The sequence below is a fragment of the Amblyomma americanum genome, chromosome 3 (genome assembly GCF_052857255.1).
Source record: "Amblyomma americanum isolate KBUSLIRL-KWMA chromosome 3, ASM5285725v1, whole genome shotgun sequence".
NCBI lineage: Eukaryota > Metazoa > Arthropoda > Arachnida > Ixodida > Ixodidae > Amblyomma > Amblyomma americanum.
The window spans coordinates 21,280,037-21,293,003 of NC_135499.1; the positions used below are offsets into that span (position 1 = coordinate 21,280,037).

The following is a 12,967-nucleotide window of genomic DNA, read 5'->3' on the forward strand; positions in this document are numbered from 1 at the left end:
TCCATGTAAACCATGCAACATAACTGCAGTTTCTTTTATACGAAAGTAACGAAATATTGACAACTACAAACCCTACTTTCATTACTGGCCGGCGCAAATAAGTTTAGATGTTCTTCATTTCCTACGAATACAGCCGAAAACCCAGTGACATGTTTGCATCCGAACAAGTTCGTTCTTCGATGGAATGAATTTTTGACCGATAACCTTTGTCGCTCATTAGTCGCAATTTGCTTTCTGTTTTTCTTTTGTGTTTTCTTCACCGCTCGTATAGAACCGTACACTTGGCATCGTGTAATACTGATACTGACCTACTGTATGGTGTCCCACTGCTGATTGGGCCTCCACGGCCTGCAGTAAAATAAATAAAATCGAGATTTATGTCGAATAAATTCGATCCGCACGGATGGACAAACCGTGGTGCAGCCTTTTAAGATATTCATGACTGAGAATTTAGAATAACTGCCTTTCTTTATTCTACGCTCACACAATGCCATGAAGAATCACTTCGTTTCAAAAAATGCTACGTATTCTTTTTCTTTCAGTTGAACCAAAAGACATGATGAACGTGTCAATCTCGTGTTATTTTCCTGAAGACGTGGAACTGATTCGAAGTGCATATGATACAATTTTGCGGCATCAGTTGGCCCCGGTTCTTCTTGACCATCTGGGTGAGTGCTGTTTGTTGACCGCCCTAGAAGTATAGAGGAGAAGTGTTTCCACAAATTTTGCGGAATTTCTCATAGAGAATTTACATTGTAGATGTGCGTTATCATCTGCCCCTCCACTTCGGCTAGATGACACTTCGTATTGGACGGCTCCGCATTTGTTTCGATTACTTGAGGGTTTTTTTTAAGTTACGCTGAAATCGCTACACGCAGGAATATATCTGTCCCCAAATCGAAATCTGCTTGCCGTAGTCACGATTCGATCATTCCATCTTTAGCTTAATTAGCAGCATTATAACTCAGCCACTGCGTAACTAAGGCGAGCATACAATGCTCGGAAACACTAATAAATTTTACATGTACCATACAACAACAACTTGTCTAACTATCGTCCGGTTTTGCTGCTACTGATATTTTAAAATGGGCAAGAAAAAATTATTCACACTGGCATCACCAAATTTATTTAAAAGCACAACTTATGAGCATCGACACAACTCTGCTTCCGGAAATCGAAATCAACTGAGATAGCGCTATTAACACGGAAAAAAATTAATACTACAACATTTCATAAAAAGAAACTAGTAGTTGGTATATACACAGAATTTTAAAAAGTGTTTCATCATCCTAATATTCAAACATTGTTAAAGAAACTGAAATATACAGAGTGAGAATAAACGTTTTATCACTTCTAACACCATACCTTAAGCATTGAATGCAAAGCGTCTCAATAGATTACTACTTGTCATCATGCCGACAAGTTAATACTGGCGTACTACAGGGAGCATTCTTCACCCTTTATCTTTACGTAAATGACATAATTACGCTTACCCATATTCCATATTTTGTCTCATAGGGAGATTACACCACCATAATTAATAGCAACAGTAACTTCCAGTTATTAGAGGCTGAGATCAACAATCTCCTTTAAGGTCTACATAAGTGGAGTGCTTCAAAATTCTTAGAAACTAGCACTGAGAAAACAAAGGCTGTCATTTCTGCTCCCAGGCATTCCTAGATACCGAGCGCTTTATATATCACATTAGGATCAGAGTGAATAGAACTCGCCGATACAGTTAAAATACTGGGGTATATCCACACAAAAACATGTCAAGGAACAACCATGTTAATTATATTATACAACAATGTCGAATTCTGCTGAAATTTCCGACGAAATTCCACTCGTTCCTGCCACAACCTGTGAAGCTAAACAAACAAAATGAATTCATTTTTTTCTCATATCAGCTATTGCTTTCTGGCATGTGGGACAACAACCATAACCAATATAAATCGCATACATATACTACAAAAAAGTTTATTCGCCATATCATAGGGGCTGGCTCACAAGTTCACGCTTGCGTTCACACAGCCCTGCGGCCAACACGGACAAGGAGGAGGTGCCACAAAGCGCTGACTTCAACGAAGGTTTATTGCTGCGCGCAGCGTATACATATGCAGTACAGCGCGCATGAGCAGCAGCGAAAGGACATGCGAAGAGTCAGGCTTAGACTGGGCAGTAGCACCAAACTGCACGAGGACACACCCTTCATCGATACAAGGAACAAAGCAGGCAGCTAAAAAAACTAAAGAGCAAGCTATCACGAGGCAGAGAACAACAGAATCCCCATAGTCCGGACCCACTGCTAAGTTAGAATTCGCAATAAACGACGCTCTTTTTCACTCAAGCACACCGGTGGTGTGCTGACACAGTCGTCTGCTTTTCTCACGATTTCACCAGTCTCAGCTATCTCTCTGGCTGACTTGTTGACATACTTATGAAGTAATGCGGTTCTTCCCAAGTAGGGACAACGTCAATAAGCTTGACGCTGTCGGCATAACTGGGCCTGCAATTTCTCTAATTAGAAGCTATTTATTCAATAGAAAACAAGCCGTGGTCATCTCGGGAACATGCTCAAAATTCAAGACTACTAACGTTGGAGTTCCGCAAGGTTCCCTTCTTGGCCCTCTTCTATTTTTATTATATATCAATGACCTCCCTCGCTGTCTTTATAATTCCAAATGTTTTCTTTATGCTGACGACACAACAATCTTAACCTCAGATTCACAAATAAAGTGATCGATAAACTTAACATTGATGCACAGAATGTATTCGATTGGTGCAAAAATAATTTGCTGTTCATTAATGCATCCAAATCCAGCTTTATAGTTGTTAGGTCACCTCAAAAAATTCTTTGCGAAAACCCGTCTGTTAGCATAGGCTCAAACTCAATCCTTTCAGCTGACCACGCATCCTTTTTAGGCGTAGTACTGGACAAACATCTTAAATTTCAGACCCACATCTCATCTATTTCTTGAAAAATGGCGTATGGTATTAGAGTATTATTTAAAGTTCGCCCGTATTTCCATGTTCCTATTCTCATTTCCCTCTATTACTCATTCATCCACTCCTATATTCAGTATTGCACTTCATCTTGGGGAAACACGTATCATTCGCATTTATCTTCTCTGCAAACTATTCAAAATCAAGCAATTCGAATTATCACTTATAGTCACAACTATGCAAATTCCCCTCGTCTGCTCCTATTATACAATATTTTATCAGTGCCCAAAATAATCGAACACAAATTATGTACCCTTATGTACAAATCTGTTAGAAATCTACTTCCTTTTTCGTTAACTAGCAGTGATAAAAATCCGCGTAGCAACGACACGCGTTTTGCTAATAACATTTTTTTTACTCCCTAAACCTAACAATAATTATGGAAAGCAAACATTTCGTTTCACTACCAGTACAATGTGGAACCCAACCAGTTAGCATTAAGCAATCACCTAATATCTGCGCCTTTAAATCCACTCTCCGTCAGTTTTTACAACCCCCTAATAGTATTCTTGGTATATGGTACTAGTTTTGTCATTTATATTATTCAATGAGTTGTCTTTTGTATTGGTCTGTATGATATTAGGCGTGTAATCATTTTCATTCAAATAAGGGTTTGCATTATTTCTCGTATTTCACTCACTGCTCATTTATGACGCCAACAACTTAAATTTTTTTTGCATCTGCTGTCTGTAATTCATTTTTACAATTGTTCTCACAGGAGGTCCCGTCCACAGTCTCTGACTTTGGGACCTCCTTCTGTATACCAATGTTTTTCTCTAACCTTGTACCATAAACATGTAATAAACGAACCTTGAACCTTGAACCTTGAACCTTGAACGTTTTTTGCACTTTCCACAGTCACGGCAGCTTATGCCCAAATGCCCAGATAACATTATTGTTGTGTTCCAAGAGCCCCTGGTTCAGATATCTGCCCGTCTGGCCAATGTAAGTTCGGCCACAGTGCATATGTATCGAGTAGACCACGTTTCTTTGCGCCCTCTACAAACGTTTGCTGGTATCTAACAGTGCAGTTATTGTTCACAGTGACAGCGGAATTTACCTTCCTACAAAATTTGGATAGCTTATCTGGTGCAAGGAACACCACATGTACGCCTGTTTTTTTTAGATTGTGGCCGGCAGCGTGCATGTAAGATATCAGTCTGTGTCAGACCCACCGCTGTTTGAAACCATTTTTACTTCCTCTGAGCATGTCCTCTGCATCAGAAAACAAGAGCGTACACGGACAGCCGGAACCCCTCAACCGGATCACCTACCTGGCTAGAGAATGCAGATTCCAGTCAATTATTGCACGTTTTCGCGAGGACATTACAAAAACAAGACTTTACAAGTGCAAGTTTCACTAGTTTGGAGTGGGCTAAAGCAAATGGAAGTACGTGTTTGTCTCTTCGCGTTTCGTAAGCCCAGTACACATCGTCATTGGAAAAATAAATTCCCAGGTCAGGAAATCTGATGGGTTGTTCACGGCGACTTATTTGTCTATGCTAGTTGTTGAAGGCAGTCTGACAGCACTGACAAGACACTGCACATAGCTGCGGGATCGGACAGATCGCCCAGCTCAGCATGATCGGGCAACAATACAACAACGTCATCCGGGCATCTCGGCATACACTGCCGTGACTGCGAAAAGTGCAAAAAACGTGGTCCCTACGTGGGAAGAACCACAATACTTCATAAGAATGTCAACAAATCAACGAGAGAGGTAGCTGAGGCTGGTGAAATCGTGGGAAAGGAGACGACTGGGTCAGCACAACACAGGTGTGCTTGAGTGAAAAGGGGCAATGCTCTCGCGAAAATGTGATCAAATTGTCAGGCTCTCAACATCTAAGCCTGGCAGCAAAATATTACAGAAGCTGAGAATCAGTCCACCCCGGGAAGTCGCTGACAAGATCAACATGCCCATGCAGATGAGATCACACATTACGACTCACCCCATACCAAAACGCATGGATGAGGAATATAACAGAGGACGGAGACTAGCCAGAGCTAGACAGCTCTCTAAGCGCTGGGATGGAAACAAGGACACGATCTACGTCGATGCGGCTGGACCCGTTAACGGAGTCGCGGCAATTGCAGCAGTTTCACCCCGGGGGGATATCATTGCAAGCAGCCTTATCCAAGCGGTGGATACATCGGCTGAAGAAGCAGCTATCGCACTAGCGATATCAAAGAACAGCGAGGCAACGGTTATGTCCGACTCACAAGCAGCGGTACGCAATTACCTCAGAGGCCGCGTTGGCGCTCCGTGTTGGGAAATTTTGGAAAGGTCTAATCCTTCAAACATCCAGATCTTCTGGACGCCAGGGCACCTCTCAACGACGGGCAATGAGGCGGCCAACACAGCTGCTCGAGCTCTCCTCCTCCGAGCATCTGGCACGCAGCCTCTCTCTGACATAGTTGACAACCCCTCACCCTTACTAAGCTACGCAGAAATTACGGAGTACTATAAGATCACAAGAAGGGAATATCCTCTTCCTCACAAAACCCTAAGTAAATATGAAGAGCACATAATCAGGCGACTACAAACTAATACTCTGCCCAATCCTTACCTAATGAGTAAATGGTACCCAGAAACCTACAATTCGTCCTGCCCCTTCTGTGGAGCAGTTGGCACACTCTTTCACGCGGTTTGGGAATGTCAAGAAAACCCAGACTTGGACAGCAATCCCGATCCGACTCATGAGCGCTGGGAGGCAACCCTTCATAGCCACAGCCCACTCGACCAGAAATTGCTGGTTGAGAGGGGCCGCATTATGATGACGACCAATGGGTTCTCGTACTGAGCCCACACAGTTTTTGTGCTCTGAATAAATGTTTTTCCTCCTCCCTCCTCCTCGCGAAAATGTGGAAGCATCGACTGGAATCTGCATTGCATAGCCAGCTGGCCCGGTTGAGGGGCGCGGGCTATCCGTGTACGCCCTTGTGTGTTCTAGGGGGTGTGCTCAGAGAACCAAAAATGGTTCAAAACAGTGGTGGAGCTGACAAATATCTTGGAAAAAATTGATTAATACCTTACCTGCACGCTGTCACCCGCAATCTAAAAACAAAAACTGGCAGAAGAGCAGGTGTGCATCCGGTGCTCTCTGCACCAGATAAGCTGTCCAAAGCTATGCATCCTGGAAAATTTAGCGCAACAAATGGACGAGTACAAAGAAATAAGACACAGACGGACAGATACAGAAGCCCAGCACAAATGCTCATTAGAATAATAAATACCCAGGTCAGAAACGTGGTCCTACGTGAGAGAACCACAATACTTCATAATCTCAACAAATCAACGAGATAGAGAGAGAGAGAGAAGACGAAGTTGTTCCAGACCAGAACGCTATCTTTTTGCCGCTGAAGTTTTATCGTGCTTTTTCCACAATAAGGGAGGCGCCGCTCCCTCTTCGTGATGGCGATGGACGTGGTGGACGTCGGGCATCCTCTGGAAACCGGTGGGTCGGCGGCAGCCGCCCAGAGGAAGCGCTTCCACCAATCGAGCGAGGCAAGCAGCCAGGCCACCGTGCTGCACTCAGCCACAAGCGAGGACTCTTCGGCGGACGACGGGTTCGTCCCAGTGATGAGCAAGAAAGCCAAGAGAAGACTTCGTAAGAGTGAGGACTCATCCTCATCAAGCACATCTACCGTCATCACGATGCGTAGTGCATCGGCGCATACAGTCCTGTTTACACCTGAATCGCCCACCGACCACCTCAACCTGCTGGACAGGCAGGCTACGTCGGTGTTCCTCGAGGCTCGCGTCCCGGAGGTGCTCAATGACGTCAGGATGAACAGCCGAAGGAAACTCCTTGCCATCGATGTAACGGAGCGGAGCGCCTTGCAAAGTCTAGCCACCATCAAGATCGGAGACATCCTGGTCCGCTCTCTTGTTCTTGATAACAATGGCACAACCGCTGGCGTCATTTACGACATCGATGCGAACATCCCTGACTCCGACCTGCCGATACTCATTAAACCAGCGACGAACAACATCGAAATAACCAAGGGTCAGCGCCTCGGCAAGTCAAGGTGCGTCAAGCTCACTTTTAAACGATTGTATTCCATCACACGTGATGGTTGGCCACTTTCGACATGCAGTTCGCCCATTCGTCCCGAAGCTGCTTCAGTGTCAGAAGTGCATGAAAATTGGGCATGTAAGCGGCGTTTGTAATAACACTATAGCGTGGCCGCGCTGCTCTGAAGCACATAGCGGTGACAGTTGCCGCACTACTGCCTTGAAGTGCGCCAACTGCCGTAGCCCTCATGACGCTTCTTCGTCTGTCCCCGCCTGAAGAAAGAGGCGTCGTTGGCGTCGTCGACGATCTGCTAGACGAAAGGCCGACAGCGGCAGGGAAGCCCCCATCGCTCCTACTACTTGTCCTCTCCCTCCACCGAGTAATGTAAGCCCGGTGACTGGTGAAGCCGGAACGAGTGCTTCAGAGGTGAAATGGCCACCATTGCCGAAGCCACGCTCGAACTTGGTGTCTGAGCAGGCACCACGCCCCCACTGTCTCACGCCTACAGCTGACCGAGCCCAAGGCAGAGATCCAGCCCTGGGAGAGGAAGTGCAGGTGTTCGCCATCTTAAGATCTCTTATGAACGCCATGCGAGTGATGCTGTCTAGCGTTCACTCGCCAGCAGAACGGAATGCATTGCAGGTACTGGACGTGCTAAATCCAGTTCTTTCAGCTTTCCAGTAGCAGACACAATGGCTCTCCCAGCGTTACCATTTGAAAGCCAAGTCAGAGAAGCGTCAATTTTCCAGTGGAATGCCCGTGGACTCAATTCCCGCATTTCGGACATTCGCGAATATGTCTATAAACACAGATTTCTAATCCTTGTGATTTGTGAGCCCAATTTACAAAATTCCATCCGAATTTCTGGCTATGAAGCTTTTGCATCCTCCACGCACAGGAGAAATAGCAAGGTCATCCTCTACATTCGAAGGGAGCTTGCTTACGTGCACCATACGGTTCCCCCTCACGACCATAACCAGTACGTCTGTGTAACGGTGAAAAGCAGCACCCTGACGTTTACGCTTGTGGGCGCGTACTTATCTCCAACAACAAGGTTTGACGCCGACAGACTAAGGGACTTGTTGGCTGCAACACCTGGGCCTTGAATTGTCACTTCTGACTGTTATGCGCGTTACGCCATGTGGGGAGGCATCCGTATGAATTCGAAGTGAAGAAGTCTTGTCTGTTTCGCATCTGACAACGACCTACACAGCCTTAACGACGGTTCTCCGACGTACATTCGCGGACTGTATTACAGGAGTTGTCTGGACTTGGCGTTGTGTCTCGGTGTCTTGCGAGACGCATCCGGTGGTTTGTCGACGTGGAAAGGCATGGAAGTGACTACATCCCCACATATATTATTGTTCCTGGTCTCGCTGGATGCAGATCTGACAAACGTTTGCAACGAATAGACTGACCTATTTTTAAAACTTATATGGAAGAAGCGTGCAGAGAAGACATCACAACATGCATTGAAGAGCGCATCTAGGAGACTATGAAACACGCGAGATGCTTCTTCACTCCAATGCCAAAGTTCACAGACTTCGATGTGGAGCTGCAGCGCCTCCGATCAGTTCGACGAAGAGCAGAGAGAAGATACAGGCGCACAAAGTCGCTGCACGACTTAACGGATGCAAGGCGCACACAAAAGAAAATTCAGCGCAGAATTCAAATCTTGCAGGGTTTCCGTCGGAAAGAATTCTGTGAATCACTGGATCCACGAAAGCCTCTCTCACGCATCTGGAGTATGGTGCGTGGTTTGCGAACATCTCCTGAACAGCTCCAACCATTCAAGCCTCTCGCACTTCACCAAGGACGTAGCGAAGCGGAGATTGGTGAAGATTTTTGTGCAAGAATAGCATGTCCCAGGAACCAATCCACAACTCTGAATTGCTGCGAAGTGCCTAGATCTAGGGATTCACGAATGGACCTTCTTTTTTCCATGGAAGAACTAGACGCCGCCATGGCCAGTTGCAGACGTGCTTCATCGCCGGGGCCCGATGGAGTAACATACTCTGCACTTGCAAACCTTGGTCAGGAGGCTCGACATGTTCTTTTAGACCACTTGAACTCATCATGGAGTGCGGGTACAGTTCCGGACGTGTGGAAATCAAGTCGTCTGGTTCCAGTCCTTAAACCTGGAAAATCGCCGCTTGACCTAGCATCGTACCGCCCAATCGCATTGGCTACTTGCGTGGGCTAACCTATGGAAAGGATGGTGCTTACGTTAATTGAGTGGTATCTGGAGCGCTATCAAATATACCCAGATGTAATGTCCGGGTTTCGGCAGGGACGTTCTTCTATTGACAGTGTGATTGCCCTGGTTTCTACAGTTCAACATTAGAAGCACCTGAACCGCTTGACCGCGACGTTATTTCTGGATGTTAAAGGGGCGTATGATAACGTCACTCATCAAGATATTTTGGACTCTCTGGAAGCTGCAGAACTTGGTGGTTGCATGTTCTTCTGGATACGCAGTTATCTATCCAACCGATCACTATTTATGCAGACTGAGTACGGACCAACATCTTCACATTACACTTCCCGTGGGGTCCCACAAGGTGGAGTACTCAGTCAGCCCAACGCTTTTCAATCTTGCGCTTGTCGGCGTTGTCGATGTACTACCACAATTGGCGTGAGTCTCATTCTATGCAGACGATATTTGTATCTGGGCATCAGGAGTTACGCGACCAAAAGTTCGAGAAAGGCTTCAAAAAGCGGCAAGCATTCTTGCGGCCTACCTCCGCCTGGAAGGCCTGGAGATTTCTACTGAAAAATGTTCCGTTGTTGCCCTTACACGCAAGAGCATGTCCCATTACCCCGTAAGCATAAATGGGTCAACAATACCCTATGAAAGAAGCCATCGCTTTTTCGGAGTAATCATCGATCGTAATCTAACATGAAGTCCACATGTCTCGTACATGAAAAGGCGACTGACATCGATCGTTCACATTCTATTTTTTCTCGGAGGGAAGTCGTGGGGAGCATCAGTGCACTCGATGCTCCAGCTGTACACCGCATTATTCATGGGATTCATTCGGTACAGTATCCCTGAACTAGGAAACTTTAGGAAAACGAACATACGGTGTCTGCAAAGTGTACAGGCTCAAGTTCTGCGGACGTGCCTTGGACTGCCAAAATGAGCGTCTACAGTCGCAACAGTACTCATCGCTCAGGAGAATCCAGTGACTGCCTATGTCTCAATCGATGCCTTGAGATCGCATATTCGGCACCTCTCTCGGCTTCCCACGCACCATCTTGCCAGTCTTCCCGCTAACCGGCCGAGTACATCGTTTGCGAAAATTATTGATGCCCATCGCGACTTCCTACAAACCCAATTTACACCAGCCTCTAGACCGTCTTCTCCATTATGGAGTCTGCACCAACCTTGTGTGCTTCTTTCCATACCGGGCATCAAAAAGAAGGCTGATTTATCTACGGCAGGACTGAAACAGACAACCCTAGAATATTTTCATGAGAAACATGGACACCGACTGTACGTATACACCTATGGCTCAGTGACCCCTTCCAGTTGCTCGGACTCCGTAGTCACCCCCTAAGGACCATAGTTAAGAAAGTGAAAACATCACGCCGGACTTCATCGACTGGCGCAGAACTTACTGCTATTCGTGTCGCCATTGAGCATATCAGTGAAGAAACACCCCAGCAATGGTCTGTTTTCACTTATTCAAAGGCAGCCCTCCAAGCGTTACAATCTGCTCTTCGTCATGGGTCCTATGAACAACTTGTCACCGAAATCCGAGAGCTCCACCACACAGCCATCAACTAAGGGCACGAAATTGTTTACCAATGGCTGACAGGACACAGCGGCATCGCAGGCAACCAGCGCGAAGACGAGGCCGCACGAACTGCACACCATGAGGGTGATTGCGTGTCCATCCTTATCTCGAGAGCCGACGCAGCGGATAGGCTTAGACCACTGTCGCGTGGAATTCAGGCCAATTCTCGCATTCGCGTTCAAAAACTTTAATCCCAGAACTGAAGCTTCGGCTTCCATCCGGCCTACCACGACGTGAAGCAACTTTGTTGTGTCGCCTGTGGCTTGGTGTAGCTTTCACCAAGCACTACTCCTTCTTAATAGGTATGGCTGGCAGCCCTGCATGGGCCGTTTGCGGGTGTGATGAGACAATAGCCCACATCTTGTTGAATTCCCTGCCTACAGCGCCGACAACAGTCTCTCTGCCGTACACTGGAGCATCTCGACCTGCGCCCACTGACGGAAACGAAGATTCTCGGCCACTGGCCGCGGTGGTCGTCGGCGGTGAAGGCGTCCAAGGCACTGCTCCGCTTTTTGAAGACTTGTGGCCTGCACGATATGCTGTGATTTTACTGAACGCTGTAACTTTACATAGTGACTACTTTCCTGCAACTGCCTTTTTTCCTTCATCTTTTTCTCCCCTGACCCCTTTCCCCCGTGCATGGTAACAAACCGGCTATTCGTCTGGTTAACCTCCCTGCCTTTCCTCCTCCTCCTCCTCCTAACTTTGCAGTAGGTCCGGACGATGGGGATTTGTTGTTTTCTGCCTCGTGATAGCTTGCTCTTCAGTTTTTTAGCTGCCCGCTTTCTTGTATCGATGAAGGATGTGTCTCGTGCAGTCCGTTGCCGTTGCCCCAGTCTCAGCCTAACTTTTCGCATTTCCTTTCGTTGCTGCGCATGCGCGCTGTACTGCATATGTATACGCTGCGCGCAGGAATAAACCTTTGTTGAAATCAGCGCTTTGTTGAGTCTCCTCCGTGTCCGTGTTCGGCGTCGCGCTGTGTGAACAAAGGAAGAAAGACCAACTCGCCCAGCAACAATTTTACACAAGCTGATACTGGCAAATATTTTACGTGGCTTAAAATAATAAGAATGCATAGTTTATACGCATATTCATTGGCAAATACAAATAACTCTGCTATAACCAGCAAGAACTTAATGCAATAATAGAACAAGTAAACAAGTAAACAACCCTTCAGGACCCGCGTTTGTCACAACCTTGGAAAACTCTTTTGACGGACAAAGCTAGACAAAAAAAATGCTACGTCATTTTCTCCCAACATTACTAAACAATTTTCACTGCAGTCAAATTGATATTAACGACATTAACATCTCCGAGCCTAAGGTTTTTCTTTGGAAGCAATGTTCAGGTCATTGAATTTATCAACACTGTAAAAACACTACTGTTTGGTTTTGCCTGATCAGATTAACCTCACGTCCTTGTGTATGATGTGTTTTAGAAAAAAAAATGCTTTTTGTATAATTTTTTTTCGTACTTGCATATTCTACGTAGAATTGTTAACTGGAAAGATGGCACGATGTGCCTTATTTTTCTCGGTTCTTTCTGTACAACTTATACTTTTTGCTCTCTCGTTTAAAATGTAAATGTACTTGCATATTGTTAGAATAGAATTCTGCCGTCAGTGTATGACATGAAAAGGGGGCTTGCACGCAATCAAGTGAGCTTGGTCCACATTTCGTTTGAGCTTTCTTTGTTGCTTCTGACAGAAAAGAACTGATTCTGAATTTGAACATCTTGAGCAGAAGCCAGAAAGTGGGCATGCAGGGCATACATTATATTCAAGGTCCGTTGTCTTATACATTAAAGAGCGCATTGATGGTTTAACTATGTCTTGAGCAGTGCACGTATTCTAGTGATGCCGTTTCGCAACACAATCTGCGCTAGATCTACTGCACTGCGGTGAACTGCTGGCAGTGCCATTTATAACAACTTTTTCAACAGTGAAAAATGTTGTTGGGTTGAACGTGGTGGCTTTTAGTCGCTAGCGAATAAACGTTACTCAGCAAAGCGGAGCAGCAGGGCCTATTCTGCAATGAATGAGCGAGATTGGCTGAGTCGGGACCCTCTGGTCTGACAGCAGCAGTTTTCATAAAGTCGCTTTCCCAAGGCTGTCTCTTCTAAATTGACATTAGTCTCTCTCCGAAGCAG

General features: G+C 45.9%; 1 protein-coding gene across 6 annotated transcripts in view; it reads left to right on the plus strand.

Annotated features, from left to right (window-relative positions):
• Positions 1 to 12,967, plus strand: part of LOC144122885 (dermonecrotic toxin StSicTox-betaIB1i-like) — a 53,141-nt gene that overhangs the window by 36,760 nt on the left and 3,414 nt on the right. For all 6 annotated transcript variants that reach the window (XM_077655860.1, XM_077655857.1, XM_077655861.1 and 3 more), the window contains one exon: positions 543 to 668. In XM_077655860.1, coding sequence (XP_077511986.1) covers positions 543 to 668 — 126 coding nt within the window. The remainder of the gene's footprint in view (positions 1 to 542; positions 669 to 12,967) is intronic.